The 17,691-nt window shown below is 31.8% G+C and overlaps 2 protein-coding genes and 1 long non-coding RNA gene across 3 annotated transcripts; 2 read left to right on the forward strand and 1 right to left on the reverse strand.

Annotated features, from left to right (window-relative positions):
• Positions 1-2,005: 2,005 nt before the first annotated feature.
• Positions 2,006-7,178, forward strand: LOC129310689 (G2/mitotic-specific cyclin-1-like). Its single transcript, XM_054952606.1, has 11 exons — positions 2,006-2,212; positions 2,322-2,403; positions 2,516-2,572; positions 3,803-3,848; positions 3,980-4,132; positions 4,213-4,338; positions 4,813-4,902; positions 5,017-5,238; positions 5,336-5,434; positions 6,302-6,480; positions 6,621-7,178. The coding sequence occupies exons 1-11, from the start codon at positions 2,158-2,160 to the stop codon at positions 6,763-6,765; spliced, it is 1,254 nt and encodes a 417-aa protein (XP_054808581.1). The 5' UTR covers positions 2,006-2,157; the 3' UTR covers positions 6,766-7,178.
• A 5,120-nt stretch (positions 7,179-12,298) lies between these two features.
• Positions 12,299-13,985, forward strand: LOC129310529 (phosphoserine aminotransferase 2, chloroplastic-like). Its single transcript, XM_054952391.1, has one exon. The coding sequence runs from the start codon at positions 12,406-12,408 to the stop codon at positions 13,699-13,701; it is 1,296 nt and encodes a 431-aa protein (XP_054808366.1). The 5' UTR covers positions 12,299-12,405; the 3' UTR covers positions 13,702-13,985.
• Positions 13,986-14,597: 612 nt separating this feature from the next.
• Positions 14,598-15,641, reverse strand: LOC129310412 (uncharacterized). Its single transcript, XR_008593108.1, has 3 exons — positions 15,473-15,641; positions 14,957-15,113; positions 14,598-14,848 (listed from the first exon to the last, which is right to left on the reverse strand). It is a non-coding gene; the product is annotated as an uncharacterized LOC129310412 (long non-coding RNA).
• Positions 15,642-17,691: the final 2,050 nt, after the last annotated feature.

Raw genomic sequence — 17,691 nt, forward strand, 5'->3', positions numbered from 1 at the left:
TGTGGGACTTAGAAACAACAAACAACAACTTTCCCACCTGTGGTTATTCCTACTGCCTCTCCAGGGTCTTTTGGAACCTCCCCAGACTCGAACCTCCAACCTCTACCACCTTAATGAAGTTGAGGCGAAGTCTGGTACCATTGAACCAAGTGACTCAATGGTACCAGACTTCGCCTCAACTTCATTAAGGTGGTAGAGGTTGGAGGTTCGAGTCTGGGAGGTTCCAAAAGACCCTGGAGAGGCAGTGGTGAGGAATAACCACAGTACCACCTGTGGGAAAGTCGGCTTTGGTCCAGTGATGGGCCAGAGTCCATACCGAGTCGAGGCTCAAGGGGTGGCTCCGTGCTGTTACATAAAAGGCGCCTTTTATGTAACAGCCCTCCTGGGTCACCACTGCCACTCTCCGGGTCTTTTCCCAGGCGCTGGACAACACAATAAAAAAAAATTATTTATGTATTATATCTTAACTAAATATTGCTTATGTGATTTTAAATTTAAATTTTTAAATTCATAATTAAATACCTAATCATAATATTATTTCTAAATAACCTCAAATAATATAAATTCCTATTATTATCATTTTTTTTCTCAAAACCTAAATTCCACAATTTCTTTATTATATAAAAATCAGGATGTTACACCAACTCGTCATCTTATTCATATAATATTCAACTCATCATAATTTTATCAACCTAACAACAAAATAAATAAAGTTATAAGCACATCAACAAATTTAAAAACTTGATGATAATGAGCATTGATATTGCAAATAAAAAAATTTTAATGGACTTTGAACAATACAAAATATGAGAAATAATACTAAAACACTTAAAATTACAAGACTAACCATTGTATTTTAATTTCTCTTTACAACCTATGACAAGGGATTTTCTGGATTTATTGTGCACCCCAACTTTTTATGGATTTACTGTATGTTGCAGTAGGATTTTAGATCTGACTTTAAGGCATTTTTGTTGTCATTTATTTTTCTTAGGGGGAAATTCTCTAGTTGTTTTGAAATACATAATTTTATATTCTTAAAATATACACTTTTGTTGAAAGGAATTTTGCGTTAGGAAGTTTTGATCAATGTCATATTCATAAGTCATACCTGGAGAAAAATAATAAAAGGACAGAACATCATTGAGTAGCATATCATAACAACAATCAAGATGTATTGGATATCACATAAAATTTTTCTTATTTTTTGTGACTTCCTTTTCCTCTGCATTTTTTCGTAGTTAGTTCAATTTCAAAATTTTTAATGAAATAAGTTCTATGAAAAAGCTTACCAAGAAAAAAACTTCCATAAAAATATATAAGAATTTTAGTGAAATATATTATTTTTCTTAGATGATAGTAATAGTAACAATCTTTAACCAAAGTAAAGAAAAGCATGACCCCATTCTCATATGCTTATCTTTAAACAAAATTGTGAATCTTTCAAAAAAAAAAAAAGCAATTTTTTGGCTGCACTACTCTCTGGCTTGAAAGAGATTAATCTTTATTGAACTGAGAAAAAAGACTTTAGGTTAAAAAAAAACATTTGGAATAACGAAGAGAATTGTAATTAAAAAATTAAACATGGAATAAAATTCGAATTTCAAAAATAAAATCATTGGTGTGCATTGTTAAAAAGGACCAATATAATTCATTTCTTAAAAAATTAATATATATGTATATATTAAATCTTCATCTATGACGAGTCAACATGATCTATTTTATTTGGGTTTTGGATATGGTGCCCATAAATAACTTCCTAATTTAGGTTTATTATAAGCTTAACATTCCGGGATTTATTAATGCATTTGAAAACGAATCAACCAAAAAGATTAAGAAAAGGAAAAAAGCCCATGATAGTGCGGAAGAGCGCAAAGGCCAATGATTGGACCTAAAGACTTGAAAACATTTTGAAATCAGACATGCAGGCTGTCTGTCTGCACATTACCGTTATTAAGACAAACGTGGAAACAAAGCGTGTCTTTGCCGGTCTCTCTCACTCATCCAACGGTCACTAAACCACTAGCCGTTGAGTTCGACGCGTCCCCAGACAAATATTTTACCCGTAAGAATGCTCTCTTCAGTACTACTTTCTCTCAATCGTACTGCTCAGTTCTATCTTCTGGGGTTTGTGGGTTTCTGAGACTATCAACCAAAATGGTGATTTCTCATGAGAACAATGCTGATGCCATCAAACCCCCAAGCTTGCAAGGTGAATTTTTCTTGTCTGGGTTTGAATCAATTAACGCAGCTGGATCGGAAAGCTTGAAGATTGAAGTGCTTAGCTTGTTTTCTGATCTGTTTGGGATTTAATATTACAGGAGGTGTGGTCGTGGAGAATAGGAGGGCATTGAGCGTCATCAATCAGAACCATTGCGTAGTTAACAAGAATGAATTCACAATGTAATTTTCTCGGATTTTGTTATCTGGAAGATTATTAAGTGATTCAAATCTCTCCTTTGTTAATTTCTTCTTGTCTGGCTTTGCTTTTGACGTTAAATCTCTGTTCACCCAGACAACGGGAGATTGTTGAAAAGAAGATCGGCGATCCAGTGCATCGACCAATTACGAGGTTAGCCGTTCTCTCTCTCCCCTTTCCCGAGAATCAGATTAGTGAAACCGAAATGAGTAATATGTTATCTAGTATCATGGCCCAGCCCCATCACTAATCTGAGACAGAAGATGAAAACAGTGAGGATTCAAGAGGGAACTAGTGGATGAACATAGTGTAGCTTATTATGTTGTTGCATGTCCAAGTGAGAGGAGGAAAAAAAAAAAAGCTTTCTTCATGAGAGCTTCGTCCTCATCAATGGCGTCTGAGGAAGAAGTCGGAAGGAAAAAGGAAATATATGGTGGGGTCCAGTTACAAGCATGTTCACAAATGGTCATATATACTAGAAGGTTGAATAAGGGTCATTTGTTTTTTTTTTTTAATTACAATAGACATATTTTTATTTTTTATATAATTTATTCACTTTTTTAATCTAAATGTGTTTAAATAATGTTTTTGAATATGTGATGCACTAATTTATTTTTGAATGAGTAATTGTATCCCTTGTTTATGTTAAAATATGATTTGAAAGTTCTAAAGCTATGATGATGTCATGATATGATAACTTTGAAAAATACTAGAGGAATAATATTCTTCATCTAAATTTGTGAATCTTATTTTCTATCAGATAATATATTTGGTTTTTATATATACAAATTTATATAATTTTATTATTTAATTTTATATGATATAGTTTTTTGGCTTAAAATTATGTTAAAAACTTTTAGTCATTGAAATTATTTGATAGGATAGGCATATACATACATAATGCATACACTTTTGATTAGGATGTTTGATTCACTATGACAAAATTCAATCTACTGAAAAAACAAATTGAAGTCAATGGCTTGATATAAATATTCAATTTTTTTTTCAAAATTTGAAAATTACGTTGCGCCGATAAGTCAAACAAGAAAAAAAAAATGTAACTCTTATAAATACATGTATGGTTGGTTTTTTTTCCCCATCTCAGTCTTTTACAAAAGACGTGCGTATTTAGTTGAAATAAAGAAATATGGTTTTAACTTATTTTAAGCATTTTATAAAAAAAATTGATATGATAATTCTTTTTCAGGTTTGATATCATTTAGGACTGAATTTTTTAAATAATTTTTTCATGTATTTATAACTTATAATTAATTAATTAGCATATAAATGATGTTGCATGCGGTGCCATATGTTATGAACATTAATTATTTCTTATTTTTAGTAAAGATTAATAATGAAACATCTTGATTTACTCTTTTTCAGGACATTTGCTGCACAAATTGCTCCCACAAAGCAGCCTCTTGTTGAGGTACTCTCTCTCTCTCTCTCTCTCTCTCTCTCTCTGGGTATTTGTGCCTTTAAAATTTGATCTTTTTTCTTTTGATTAAACCAAAAGGGCTCTAAAATGATGATGATAATTGCCGGGTTGGATTTGAATAGGAAAACAAGAAGTTGAATGGATCAAGTTTAAACTCAAATGGATTTGGAGAATGTATTTTTGTGGATGAAGTACATAAGTCAGTGAAGGACCATCCAGTGGCCATGTCTGTAGAACAATCTGAAGAAGTAATGCAGACAGAAACGGATCAGATGGTATATGTCTTTCTCACTTTGTTTCCTTTAAATTTAGCTCAGTAATCATTAATTAACTATATTGTTCTTAAACATGCTAGAAGGAAGTTGAGATGGAGGATATAATTGAAGATCCTATCATCGACATTGATAGTAGTGATGTGAACAACCATCTTGCAGTTGTGGAGTACATTCAAGAACTTTATTCTTACTACAGAAAAATGGAGGTAAAGCAATAGTCAGTTAACTTTTCTAAACATGAGAAATTCTCAAGTTCTTAAAGCCGATCATGAAGAGATCCTCCAATCATAATTTGATTGGATCTGCATAGTTATTAAGCCTAATTATGTCTTTCCCACTTTGGGTCTGCAAGTTGCATGAAACTTACACAGGGCTTGGATTTGGAAATATCGGCTATGTAAACATCATGTCTTTGCATGAGAACTGTCTTCACTTGAGCTTGTTTTTGAGCATGAATTAGTGTTAAATACCAATCAAATTATGAATGTGACTTGGCATAAAAATATCGTTAGGCCTTTAATACATGGATAGAATTTCAGAAATAACTCAAACATGTTTATACAAGACTTGCTGTAAACTTCACAATTTTTATTGATTGATGGTGATGATTTATATCAAGTGCAATTAATTTCTTTGTTTTTTTTTTCCTCTAACAACTAACACAATGAAGCTACATGCAGAGTACTAGCTGCGTCTCACCAAATTATATGCTACAACAATTTGACATTAATGAAAGGATGAGAGCTATACTAATTGACTGGCTCATTGAGGTATATGACTTGAATATTCCTCACTGACTAATAATAGTAGTTGGCTTTCTGGTTGAAATGTAGTTGCCATTAGATTAAATACTCATATATTTTTGTTTGGAATTGAACCTTCAGGTGCAAGACAAGTTTGATCTCATGCATGAGACTTTGTTCCTTACAGTGAACCTGATAGATAGGTTTTTGGAAAAGCAATCAGTGGTAAGGAATAGGCTTCAGTTAGTGGGTTTGGTGGCCATGCTTTTGGCATGCAAGTATGAGGAAGTTTCAGTTCCTGTAGTGGAGGATCTTATACTTATATCAGACAAAGCATATACAAGGAAAGAAGTTCTAGAAATGGTAATATTTCTTTTTACTTAATGAAATTGTTTGACGTTTTTTTTTCCCGTTTGTTGAAGCATAAGAAGCTAAGGCTGTCCTTTCTCTAACGATGCAGGAGAAGTTGATGCTTAACACTTTGCAATTTAACATGACAGTGCCCACACCGTATGTGTTCATGAGAAGGTTTCTAAAGGCTGCTCAAGCAGATAGAAAAGTTAGTACACATCATTCTTTTCAATAAAATTTAATAACCATTTTTTAAACGTTGAGGTTTTTTAAATTAGGCTTGTTGAAGTTGGAAGAGTCATCCTACTATTTTATGGGATTTTGAGAAAAAGCATATCAGTATCTTAAAAAAAAAAAATCATATGGCGTGGGGAGAAGTTCAATATTGAATAAAGTTGATTTGGAAAGAAAGTGTACTCAAAAGATTCACATTTGAGGAGGAGATTGTTGGGATGCTAGACCTCTAATTATAACTGGGGTCAATAATGAACTCATACTTGGTGGAAATATTGTTGAAAAATTAGGCCTCTTGTTATAATTGGGAGTCAATAGTGTACTCACATATGGTAAGGAGATTGCTGGATTTCAGATCTTTGGTTATGACAGGGGGTCAATAGTGAACTCATACTTGATGTAGAGATTGTTGGAATGTTAAGTCTTCTCTAAATGAAAGGTATATAAGCAAAAGGTTTATGAAGACGTGGTACCCAACCTACTTATATTTATTATCCTCCTCTATCTCTTGGCCAAGTTTTATTTTCCCCCCTATTTATGATTCTTTTCAAGCCTAAGAAATAAAATCTACCTATGAGTTACTCCATGGACAGGTTAAAGTATACATATGCCTAGGGCTATAGGTTTTTGACTTATATATATATGCCTTTGCTTCTGCTCAACTTCATTTAATGTAGGATTCTTTTCACTTGAATCCCAACCGAATTAAACTAAAGATGAATTTACCAAATTTTCTAGTCAAATGAGCTAGTGCAATCCAATTTTCCAAGCAGTGGGATTCTGCACCAATAGCAGCTGCTTTGTACTAAAGTCTTTGCTTGCAATTTTCACTGTGGAGCAGATGGAGTTGCTTGCTTTCTTCTTGATAGAGCTATCTTTAGTGGAGTATGGCATGTTGAACTTCCCGCCATCTTTGCTAGCTGCAGCTGCAGTTTTTACAGCTCAATGCTGCATATGTGGTTTCAAGCAATGGAGCAAGACATGCGAATGGCACACGAACTACTCAGAAGATCAACTACTGTAAGTAACATCCACAAGAGATATCAACTTTAATTTGCTTGAAATGACCGGAACTTGTGTTAGTTTTGTTGTTTTGCTTGAGCTTTTGAGTTAAAATTGGTCTTTATTATGTCTACGCTGAAATAACCCCTAACTTGCAGGGAATGCTCTAAATTGATGGTTGATTTGCACCAAAAGGCTGAAAAGGGAAAACTTACTGCTGTACATAGGAAGTATTGCACGTCTAAATTCAACTATTCTTCAAAATGTGAACCAGCGAGCTTCCTTGTGGTGAACCAATTGTAGCAAGGCCATGTATAGAAGAACTAACAAACCACATACATGACTTTTATAATTGGTATAAGCAAATGGGGTTCTCTCAATTACTTCAAAATTGACAGTGTCAATCTTAGAGACGAATAGACAGTGAACTTGAAACCCTTTTTACGCATTCAAGAGAGAAATTATTTCGTCACTTGAGTGTAAGACCTTACATGCTCTTTCCATTTCTTTTTGACTCATCAATTTCAAAGAGGAATCAAGAAGATTCAAATGAGATTGGGTTAAAAATGCATGCATAACAGCAACTTGGGTTGCGTTGGTGGTCCTTTGTATTTTCATTTTTCTAATTGAGCACAACTTCTAATTTGAAGATTGTATTTTCTCTTGTTCCCATTGAATAAAATAATGGAAATGATAGAACAATCTCATTTGTTCAAGTAGTTTTTACGTGCTTTACCATTTTGTCTTTACATAGCTTTTTGAGTTGTATAATCACTCTTGTTATGTTAAAAGCTTACTAGAGACAAACATATTTGCCAAGCATCCCCCCAAAAAAAAGGGCAAACTAAGAATGACATAAAAAGCAGATAATTTGTCAGATTATCATAAATAAAGATGAAAAATCGAGCTTTAGAGCTTGAACTCTTAAGAGTAGGACCCGCCCGATTTTCTAATTTTTAATCTAATCCTGAAGCTTAATCTTTATTCAAAAGGCTTTGCCTTATAATATAAAGCAAATCAAGGTTTTACATCGAACAAAGATTTAAAAGTTTACATTTAAGATGAAAATCAAAATTTTCATCAATCTAAATTTAAATCCTCCTCATCATCATTTAAAAATAAAATATTAGATCTCCCAGATATAAGTCCATCTACTGCAGATGGAGGTGGAGGTTTAATGTTAATTATTTTTGCAACTTCTTTTTCATCACTTATAATAAATGTTAACTAAATTGTGTCATTATCATATATATATATATATATATATATCAAAAGACAAAATATGAAAATTGCCATAAAATGGCACAAAATTAATTAACCACATGTACAAATTAATGCTTGCATATTATATAAAAGGAGTAAAGAATGATACTTTGTTAGAATACGGGAGCCTATGCTAAAAGCATGTTCACTAACTAATGTAGTGATTGAAATACTTCAAATATCATATGTCATGCTTGAAAGATTGACAAATCATTAGTCTTTTTTTCTAATACAACATGTCTAATTCTAGAAACCAGTGACCACTAAGAAAAGTTTTTTTTAAAATAATAATCTAATTCAAATTTTTCAATGGAAGAAATATCCCTACTTTTGAAATTAAAAAAATCTTACATCTAAAAACTCTCTAATCTAATTATACGGTAATTTTTTTATTTTTTTTAATTGAACAAGGCTTGGAGAGCTGTTTGGGACACAAGCTCTTTTTTTTAGAGCTTATAAGAGCTAAGGCTCAAAATCTGATTTCCTTAAAAATTATCTATTTTTTAAGTTTGAATCGTTATTTAAACAGGGTCTTTAGGCTCAACTTTTAAACCCAATTCTTATTCTCGACTTTAATTATTAGCTTCTTCTTCTTCTTTTTTTATTTGGCTAACAACATAACATAAGCTTCAATTTTATTAAAATCCTTACAATTTTACACCTGGTATATTTGCTAAGCTTCCATATGTGACTGTGTTAAGCCGAATTCCTCTTATCAATTTTTTGCATTACAATACCTCAGGACTCCTACATATGTTGTGTCCTCGTGCCCCTTTCCTGCACTCACATCAGCAGGTTTTTGTTTCTTTTTCTTTAGTTGTGTTTTTTTTTCCCCCCAAAACCCACATACCCATGTGAGTACAAGAAGGAGACTAAGAGGGAGGTAACAGAATGGAAACCCAAACCTTGAGGCTCTCTCCATCCCCATTATTGTAATTGTTATTATTATTTTGAGTGTAGGTGTGAATTTCATTCAGAAAGAACTGTACAACACAAAAGGCCTGGTGTGCCAAAAAAGATAACCAGGAAACAATCAAAAGGAGGCTGTAAAGAGCGACACGAAAGGCCTATGTATTACAAAAATCAGCAGCTTTAATGGTATGATTGGTAATGGCAATAACACAAAGCTATGAGGATGAGAGAAAATCATCCTGAGATTCCCATAACTTGCAGCACATTATCCCAAAAGTAATTCTCCACGTGAGAATGTGAATTAAGTTGAAAGCTAGGGATCCAATCAGCAAAAGGCAAGTCAAATGATCAGGAAGGATCATTTGCCAGCTGACTCGACTTAATTACAATGTGGTTCAGATCTTCAGCTTCTTTTTAGCAGACCTGCATCATTTGTCTGATGACCTTTTGTTTCTGCTCAGCACATTGACAAGTCTAGATAAGGTAGCCAAGGCTCGTCTTTTGTTTTGGTGGCAAATTTATTTTATCAAAAAAAAAAAAGAAAGAAAAAGTCTTCAACATCTTCAGCTCAGATTGGAAGCATTCAATGCGTCGACAATCCTTTGGGACCGTTTTTTTTTTTTTTTTTTTGCAGATTCCATGTAATAATAAACTAACGCCTACTCTCTCCGTTTTTATATATATAAAAAAATTATATTACATAATTTAAAAAAATTAATTAACCATAATAATTATATTTAAAAATAAAAAAATTAAATTAAAATACTTTATATTAATCAACATAAACATGCATTAATTATTTTTTATTAATATAAATTATGAGAGGTGATTTAAAAAATATGTAATAAATATTTATTGAAATATGTAATTTTGCTCATATAAAAAAATAAATAAATAATAATAATTTTTTTTATAAATAAAAACAGAGTAATATAATATTATTACTAGTAATACACTGCATATATTGATATTATGGTATGAATCTCATAGGTGGAGAATTCAAATTCCATACTACAACCTTTTCCACTCTTTACGTAGATGATTGCATCAAGTCAGTTAGTTAATAAAGCTAAATGTTTGACGTTTGTCGTTGGAATTTGAAATATTTATGATGGACTGACTTATTATATACCATGATTTAATAACTAGTAATTAAATTAAACTAAATTAACATTAGCTATTGTTTTAATTAATTCAGATGCTTTTTTTACCATATCATAAAATCTTCTTCCTTATGGGAGAACACATGCAAAGAAAAAGAGGGAGAGAGAGAGAGAGAGAGAGAGAGAGAGAGAGAGAGAGAGAGAGAGTTCTCATTCGTGCGAAAATCATCATATATATGGTCGATCTGCTTTGTTTTGTAATTTATCTATTATTATTAATTATTAATAATAGAGTTTGTCTTTATTCACTCAAGCCCTCTTCCAGTGCACTCCAAGTAAGAATGTAATCATTTAAACTAAATACCTACCGTCCTTCTTCTTTTTTTGAAAAAAAAAAAGAAAACTAAATTAGAAAGAAACAGTAAACAAAGCAAAAGTTTTGTGAGTGAGATCTAGAATTGAAATGACAAGAACGATTAATTATAAGATTATTTTTTGGTTTTTTTTTTTTTTGAAGCAATGCAAAGGGAAGTGGGATTTGGTTTCTAAGGCTTAGGAACCAACAGAAGGCGATTTGACGGCGGCAGGTCGTTTTTCGTTCACCCGGGTGCGCCCACCACTTCGAAGTTAATTTAGGCCATGTCTGGCTTCCAAATACTATAGTCATATAATTTAATAAATATATTTGAAAAGTATAATATAAAATCCAAATTAAGATGGCAAATAATTAGTAGTCATTTAATAATCCACCATAATTTTATGTTTTGTATTAAGTTATGATATATTAAATATATTTAAAATAGATCAACTATACATGATTTATCATTGAAACAATCACATTCATGTACACAACCCCAACTCCTTATAGAACCTACAATGTTTTTATTTATGGGGGATATGAGATGTTATTCAACTAAGAGACTCCAGGCACACATGTTATACTATATTTTAGGATGTATTTGAATTTTAGTTAGGTATAATTAATTATAAAAAATTAATTAATTTTAATTATATTTGATTATATTAATGATATTGTGATCAATTTTGGATATTATTTTTTAAAAATTAATTTTGATATAATTAAAAACGTTTGAATAATTTATGTACTGTCTGTGAGGTTTTTTTTAAAGATAGAATAGTATGGAATGTCTTGGTTAGAAATCTTATACAATTATTTGGGAGAATTTTTAAAAAGAGAGTGGAATGATTTGAGGTAACCTTTCAAGCCATCCTTTACCATCATAAACTTTTTTTTTTTTTCTTAATCTTTCAATTTGAAGAGTCAAAGATAGAATAATATAATGTAAATAATATTATTACAAAATTGCTTTCATCCTTTTTACTTCCTCTCACTCCTCTCACCTTAAGAGTACAAAATATAATTATATCTAATTCAATATATTGATTTTATAATTATTCATAAATAATAATCAAATAAAATAATTTATTTCTTTAATAAAACTTCTAAACAATGAATTGTTCCTTTTCATTTTATCTTATACTCTTAAATATATCTTTAATCAAAATTAATTTTAAATATGTAAATTATTATGAAGAACATTACTTTTAACAATTAAAATACTGATAAAATTGTACATAATATTAATTATTTACCATAAAGGACATCGCATATTGGAGGAGAACAGCATAACGAAGATGACGCTATGAAAAGAGTACGCTGAATAGTCGTACTTAAGTTGAGGGTATATTGGGTAAGTTCCTACATTTGGGAAGGTGAAAATTTCTTGTAAGTAATAGTAAAAATTGAAATTAAAAAGCTACTTTTCCTAATTTGTTCCAAAGCACAGTTAACACTTAACACCCAAATAATTAATTAGGGGCAAAATGAAGTGGTTGGGTATTTTTTTTATCCTAACCATGGCTTTCCTAGCAATAATGAATTAAATGGGGAAATACAAACAGTCACTTGGATTGTACAATTTTAAAAAAATATTTTATGGCTGGATCTTCAAACGCCCGAGTTGCCCACTTGCCAAACCTTTGCACTGCAAACTTGCAAAGCGCACGCTTCCTCTCACCAACCCCATGATTTGCCGGTAATATGGGCATGTGGCTTGCTATGAAATTTAAAATAAATAAATAAATACATTTTGCCTTTCAAAAAATTACATAATATATTAGGTTAGCATTTTCAAATTATATAATCTCTCCTATCCCATTTATAAAATATATTTTAAAAAATTTATTTAATTTTATTTATAAATTATGATGCAACTCTTTAAATAATATTTAAAAAATATTTTTAAAATTATCTTTTATAAAAGAAAAAAATAACATAATATTATTTTTTAAAATTTATATATAGAAGTATATTTAAAATTTTACACATTCTTAATTTTTATATTTTTTTATATTAATATTAATAAAATTAATAAAAATAATTTATAAAAAAAAATCGGAGTATATGTTTTAAAGGCAATTTCTGTTTCTTTCACTTTTTTTCCCCAATGCGGTCACCCTAGAAAGTAGAAACCCTGATGCACAGATTCACGGACTTTAGTCTTCCACTCTCACACCCTCACTTGTATAAATATGGCCCTCTTGATTCAGATCTTCGCCCCAACGTTTCCGATTCATAAATCAAATTTCTCAGAAATTTCTCTCTCGATCTGTCTCTCTCTCTTATTCCCAGATCGCCATCACCATGCCAATGGCCGCTCTCTCTCACACTCATGTTCTTCAGAATCCTAATCACCACATCAACAACTTCGCCACCAACAACAATCTTTCCCTCGTCACCTCCATACGCCTCGCCGCCTCCGTCAGACCAATCTCTATCAAATGCGCCGCCGTGTCGTCCACCACCCAGACTAGCGACCGTCCGCCAGCTCCGACCTCATCCCAGGATCGTGTCTTCAACTTCGCCGCTGGACCCGCCACCTTGCCGGAGACCGTGCTCAAGAAGGCGGAGTCGGAGCTCTACATATGGCGCGATTCAGGCATGAGCGTGATGGAAATGAGCCACAGGGGCAAGGATTTCCTCTCTATAATCCAGAAGGCGGAATCAGATCTACGCGCCCTTTTAGATATTCCGCCGGAATATCATGTTCTGTTCTTGCAGGGCGGCGCCACCACACAATTTGCCGCCGTGCCGTTGAACCTCTGCAAGTCGGATGATCAGGTTGATTACGTAGTCACTGGATCGTGGGGAGACAAAGCATTCAAGGAGGCTCAGAAATTCTGTAAACCCAATGTAATCTGGTCTGGTAAATCCGAGAAGTACACCAAAATTCCATGCTTCTCCGAATTAGATCAACTTCAGAATCCGCACGCAAGGTATTTGCATATATGTGCAAACGAGACCATTCATGGTGTTGAGTTCAAGGATTACCCAACCCCAAAGAATCCGAATGGTGTTTTGGTCGCTGATATGTCTTCAAATTTCTGTTCCAAACCTGTGGATGTCTCTCGATTTGGTGTGATCTATGCTGGGGCTCAGAAAAACGTTGGGCCATCTGGGGTGACGATTGTGATCATCAGAAAAGATTTGATCGGAAATGCTCAGGATATCACTCCGGTGATGCTTGATTACAAGACACAGGTTGAGAACAGCTCGCTGTACAATACTCCACCTTGTTATGGAATTTACATGTGTGGTTTGGTGTTTGAGGATCTGTTGGGGCAAGGAGGTTTGAAAGAGGTGGAGAAGAAGAACAAGAAGAAGGCTGAGATTTTGTACAATGCCATTGATGAAAGCAGTGGGTTTTACAGATGCCCAGTTGAAAAATCTGTGAGGTCGTTGATGAATGTTCCATTTACACTGGAGAAATCAGAGTTAGAAGGTGAGTTCATCAAGGAAGCAGCCATTCAGAAGATGGTTCAGCTCAAGGGACATAGGTCGGTGGGTGGGATGCGAGCTTCTATATACAACGCAATGCCTTTGGCTGGAGTTGAGAAGCTGGTGGTTTTCATGAAGGAATTTCAAAGCAGGCATGCCTGAAGCAAGTGATAGTATCTCCCTAAGAATCATGTCTTTGGGAATTTTTGGCTTCTTTGAGCAGGTTTTTTACTTTTTAGTTTAGTCCTTTATTGCTGAGATTGGGATTGGTATGCCGCCAGACCATAGCTTAAGTGATAAGAGTAACATGGGCGGGTTGTCAATAATGTTATGTTTAATGGCTAGAGATGTAAAAATAAAGAAAATGGGCTTGGCATCTTACCACTTTCTGAGACGATTTCAACTCAGTCATGAAGGAAAAGTGTGCAAGTTCGCTTGTTAATTTAGTTTGTTGTGATGTTTAAGTGTGGGCAGAGTTTAGTTAACGTGGAAGTGAAAGCATCGCTTGAAATAAAATTAAATTTAATATATAAATTTAAATTTTAAAGTTTTGAGTTATTCCTAAAAAACTGGCAAGTTGTATTGCTTACATCTCGTGGTTGTTTAGGGATTTTTATAGATAGCATAATATTTAGGGTTTTTTGTAACCAACAAATGAATGAGACTTCAGTTTTTATTTGCCGACAATAAGTGGTAAAAATGACTAAATAAATTTATTTTCATGCCATTGTTTTTAGTTAAGTAAGTTAACAATTTTAAATGAGAATAAATAGTTTAAGATATTTTCAAAATTTAATAACAAAAAATAGATGTAATAAAATTTAAATTTAATGTAAAATTAAAGTATTGAAAATGGAATTTTATCAAAATCAAATTGCATGTAAATATAAATATATGTTTTGAATAAGATAAATTTTATATTTTTTATTTTCCTTATTTTTGGGTGGGACGTGGGAAACGTATTTTTTACCTGATTTTTTAAGATATTCCTACTACTTCTAGTCATGAGATTAATTTCTCAAAAAATTTGAACTCTATTTATTTAAGGCGTTATTCCAATTAATGCTCTCCAAACGCACTTCTAAAAATCAAATTTTGGAATAATGTTTGAGAGGTCCGGACTTCTATCATTTGTGTCATAGCACTTCTTTTTTTTGGTTTTTAAACAAGATTCAATAGGGCCTTGCAATGACTTACTGGGCCCAATAAAAATAGCCCAATCCAGGCAAAGACGGGGATGGTTGGGAACCCAACCCGAAAATAGATCCACGTTCTTCGGCTCGTCCCTCCTGCTCCTGGATGGTCTCTCCTAATCATTGAAGAATTTAAAATAAAGATTAAAAATTAAGAAATTTAAAAAATTTATTTAGTGTAGATCTCATCACAATAACTCCTACAACGAGAATCTAATACCAACCATGTTATTATTGCCATTGACTTGTGTTTCTGAGGCTGCGTGAACAGACATGAAACGCTCCATTTGATTTAAACAAGGCTGCGTGCATCCCTTGCCGATGTATTCACTGCTTTCATTTTTATCTCTCTCCCTCTCTCTCTCCAATTTGGCCCGAGTCCTTATATGGATGAGATGTTAGGCAGTTTATACTTTTACTTTGTTGGACCAATGGAGAATCTTCAATTCAATAAAAAAAAAAAAACCACGGCAAAATACCAGGTTCTGCATTACAGTAAAGGAAAAGAAACAAAACTAAAACAGCAAAACGCAAATCGCAAACGAAAAAACAAAACAAAGAAGTTCTCTTAACCAATTCCTAATCGGCAGCACAATTCCTTTCTCTAGGCATGAAAGAGAAGAGGGATGCAAAACTTAAAGATTCCGCTGTGGAAAGCTTTGACACACCCAATCACAAAATGTATACTCTTTCACAGTAAGGGCTTTGAATAGAATCAAACAATCAGTCTCCATAATTACCTGAAAATAATTGAAGCTTTTTGCAATTTCCAAAGCTTTGCTGACAGCAAACATCTCGGCCATGAAACTTGATCCCGCAGAGGGTCGCTCCATCCATCCCCTGCGCAAACTTTCCGTCATCGTCGCTGCATAAAATTCCCAAACTAGCCACAGAAGAATATTTACAAAAAGCCGCGTCACAATTTATTTTGATACGTCCAAATGGCGGTGGCTTCCAACTAGATATTACATCCGTTTTGGTACTTTCACATGTATCTATACAATTTAAAAGTTTAGCACATCTTTAATTTGATCGTTGCCTTTCAATTTAAACGCAAAATTCAGAATCATCAAATCATATTTCATATAATTGTTATATAAATTTTATATCATCACATCAACCGATCAGCATGTCGCATGATTGATGAGATACTCATTATATTTTGTGCAAGAATTAAATTAAACATTTTTATAATTATAACATTTTCAACCCTTAGATACGTTGACCAACAGAATAATTTAAAAGGAGAATCACACTTAACGCCCTCGAATAAAAAAAAATATGCACCAAAAATTTAATATACATTCTAAATTGATTCTGCTGGTAAAAAGATTCATTTGCCCTTTATTTGAATATATAAGTTTTTTAAATTTTTGTACAACAAAATGTGTATATATACTATAACAAAGTTCATATATTAACAATTTAATGTCTATTTCTTATACATAATTCATGTGATTTAATTGACAAATAATATATAATGTTTGTTGTTGCTGTTGTATTAATAATGTATGAACAATAAAATATTCATATGTAACATGACAAGTTTTATATATTAACAACACAATATTTATTTATTATATATAATTCACACTCCACACATGATATTATTTTTTCAAACGAGAGGCAAATGAGACTTTTCATCAAAAAACATGTTCACGTATAAGGCTTTTGGGCCTTGCAAAATTAATTCAAAATGAATTAAACTTTATGTACAAAATTCTTTGATCGGGAAGCCTTAAGTACTCTCCCTAATTTTTAAATTGAGTATACATTAAATTAATTTATAAAAAAAGTAAAAACAAGCCCATGATTTATATTCTCTCTTTCATTTTTTTTTATTGCTCATACATGTTTTTATTTTAGAGACAATTATGTTTTAAATAGTTGGACATTAAATGCAGATATTTCTCCAAATAAGAATTCAAACATTAATTTGTTTAATTGTGAGAAATTAGTCCCTTTTACTAGACTCAATATATATTAGTTATTTTCTCTCTCTTTCTTCTTTCTTCACCTTTTGTTAATTTTTTTTTTAAATACTCACCCTCCAATCCAAAATGCAAGCATTTTTTTTTAACTAGCTTTGGTTCAAAATATAAGCAACAAAGTATATGTTAAAAAAAAATTACTAGTTTACCCCTTACATTTATTAATCTAGATATTTGTGTAAGTGTGTCTCTCACTTGTTATTAAGTACTTTGGTAATTTAAATTAAGGGTAAAAAGAAAAAATAATACTTCTTCCGTTTAAAAATATAAGGCATTTTTTGAGAATTTGAATATTCAAAAATGTATGGTATTTTTAGTTTTTTGAGGTGTAATCATTGTTTTTTTTTATAAAAATGCCTCTATTGATGATGACTTTATATTTATTGTAGAGTATTTAATAGGGATAAATATGAAAAGATAGGATTAGTTAAAAAATAGATAACTACTTTATTGAAAGGTGAGATTTAGTTAAAAATATTCTATATTTTTAAATGAAGGGAGTATATATTTTTATAAAAATGAAGACTTTATTTATATGCAAATTTTTCTTAAAAACTGCTTATATTTTAAATCAGAGGAAGTAAAACAAGAGTAATTAACATGATACACATATATGGTGCTAAATGATGTTTCATTGGAAAAAATGTCAAATAGTGAAACCTAGTTTGTAACTTTGTATGTTTGTTTAAGGAAGAATGATTATTAAGCCTCGAAAGAAGAAATTAATGATAATCAAGTCTTTAAAATTAAAAAAAGTTAAAAATATCAATTTAAACAGTTACAAATTTAAAAATTCAATTGCAAATACAATTTTTAAATTATAAATATAACAATTAATTTACATTTCAATTGATATTTATAATTTATTTTATAAAAAATTCTATCAAGAACTTTACAGTCATTAATTCATATTTTTGAGGTTTTATTGTTATTTTCCCTTTGTATAAACATCTTTTTATGAAAAATTA

The sequence above is a fragment of the Prosopis cineraria genome, unplaced genomic scaffold (genome assembly GCF_029017545.1).
Source record: "Prosopis cineraria cultivar Desert tree isolate PC_DT_omini unplaced genomic scaffold, ASM2901754v1 PC5, whole genome shotgun sequence".
NCBI classification, from domain to species: domain Eukaryota; kingdom Viridiplantae; phylum Streptophyta; class Magnoliopsida; order Fabales; family Fabaceae; genus Prosopis; species Prosopis cineraria.